General features: G+C 36.9%; 1 protein-coding gene across 1 annotated transcript in view; it reads right to left on the bottom strand.

Annotated features, from left to right (window-relative positions):
- Nucleotides 1–1540, bottom strand: part of LOC128247369 (zonadhesin-like) — a 60192-nt gene that overhangs the window by 50008 nt on the left and 8644 nt on the right. Inside the window, exon 4 of the mRNA XM_052966739.1 lies at nt 830–1134. Within this exon, the coding sequence (XP_052822699.1) occupies nt 830–1134 (305 nt within the window). The remainder of the gene's footprint in view (nt 1–829; nt 1135–1540) is intronic.

The following is a 1540-nucleotide window of genomic DNA, read 5'->3' as shown; positions in this document are numbered from 1 at the left end:
ATTGCTTGACAACCAATGCTGGTGTGTCTAGGTCCCCGTAACTTAGCGGTTCGGCAAAAAGAAACCGATAGAATAAGTACTAGGCTTACAAAGAATAAGTCCTGGGGTCGAATTTCTCGACTACAAAGGCGGTGCTCCGGCATGGCCGCAGTCAAATGACTGAAACAAGTAAAAGAGTAAAGAGAGAGAGAGAGAGAGTAGACAGTAGGAAAATCTCTTACGGCTGCATTTTGTGTTAATACAGTTTTATATAATATATTCAAATTGCCATCATTTGTCAGTTTTTCATTTTATGTTAAAAAGGGAGTCTGATTCTGTTGAATCTTAAAGAAAACTTAAACGGCCATGCTGGAGCACCACATTGAATATTTTAGTTGATCAAATCGATTCCAGTACTTATTTTTTGTAATGTATGGTAGTCATTTGATCCAAATCTTTTGTGAAAAGCTAAGTTACGAGAGCAAAGACAAACCGACACCGGTTGTCATGCAGTGAGGACAGAAGCAAAAACAGTCACTCACACACGCACACACGTCTATCTATCTATCTATCTATCTATCTATCTATCTATCTATCTATCTATCTATCTATCTATCCACAGACCTGATGAGATTCACATGGTCTCGAGTCAAAAATTTCACACACAACGCTATAGCAGAAAACGGTTGCCCAAGAGTCGTGCGTTGTGACTGAACTCAAACCCGAATCCGATCTCGAATCAACGAGCCTGTGAAGCAAACTTTTAAACCACACAGCCTATGTATATGTCTTTGAAGCAATTTTGTTTGGTAGTACTGCACAAATGAACGTAATGTAATTTTTTGCTTACTTTTCAGGTTTGTCAGAGTCATCACAAACTTGGTAACTATCTCCAATGATGGTATATTTATTTTTTCGATTAGACACATCTTCTCCAGCTTTTGTTTTGAAATCGTCCTTGATTCCATTGCAGTCACCACAAATACCTATTAGTTCGTTGGCAAAACGTCCAGGTAGGTTCAAATGAACCCAGTGATTACCATCAAATCTTAAAAACAGGCCCCATTTTGTTGTAACAGTTATCGTGCCGGCCGAATAATATGCAGAAAATCCCAAATAGTCATCGATTGGCAAATTCACTTTAATCGAATTGACCTGAAATATATATAACAGTAATAAACTTGAAATCAATACGATACAACAGGTTTGTTTAGGATTAGGTTAGAGTGCACGAAGCCAATTAATAATGATATACATATTACAGAATAAAATACAACAGAGTCTTTGTTCAATTCTTATGCATATTGTCGATTTTCTTTATAATTTATGCATTATATCAACATGCATAATTTTCTTCTAGTGTATTTAATATTTTTTTGTAGATCGAATCGCCTAACTTGCTTGTCCTTACATTTACTCCTCTACCTCCTCAAGTACAAATCTCTTGAGCACTACGAAGTGTATTCTATACAGAGAATACCTGTCTCTAATCAATAACCTATACACACACACACACACACACACACACACACACACACACACACACACACACACACACACA

This window comes from Octopus bimaculoides, chromosome 3, assembly GCF_001194135.2.
Source record: "Octopus bimaculoides isolate UCB-OBI-ISO-001 chromosome 3, ASM119413v2, whole genome shotgun sequence".
NCBI classification, from domain to species: Eukaryota; Metazoa; Mollusca; class Cephalopoda; order Octopoda; family Octopodidae; genus Octopus; species Octopus bimaculoides.
Note: the sequence above shows the minus strand (reverse complement) of the source record. Positions and strands in the feature narration are given on the sequence as shown.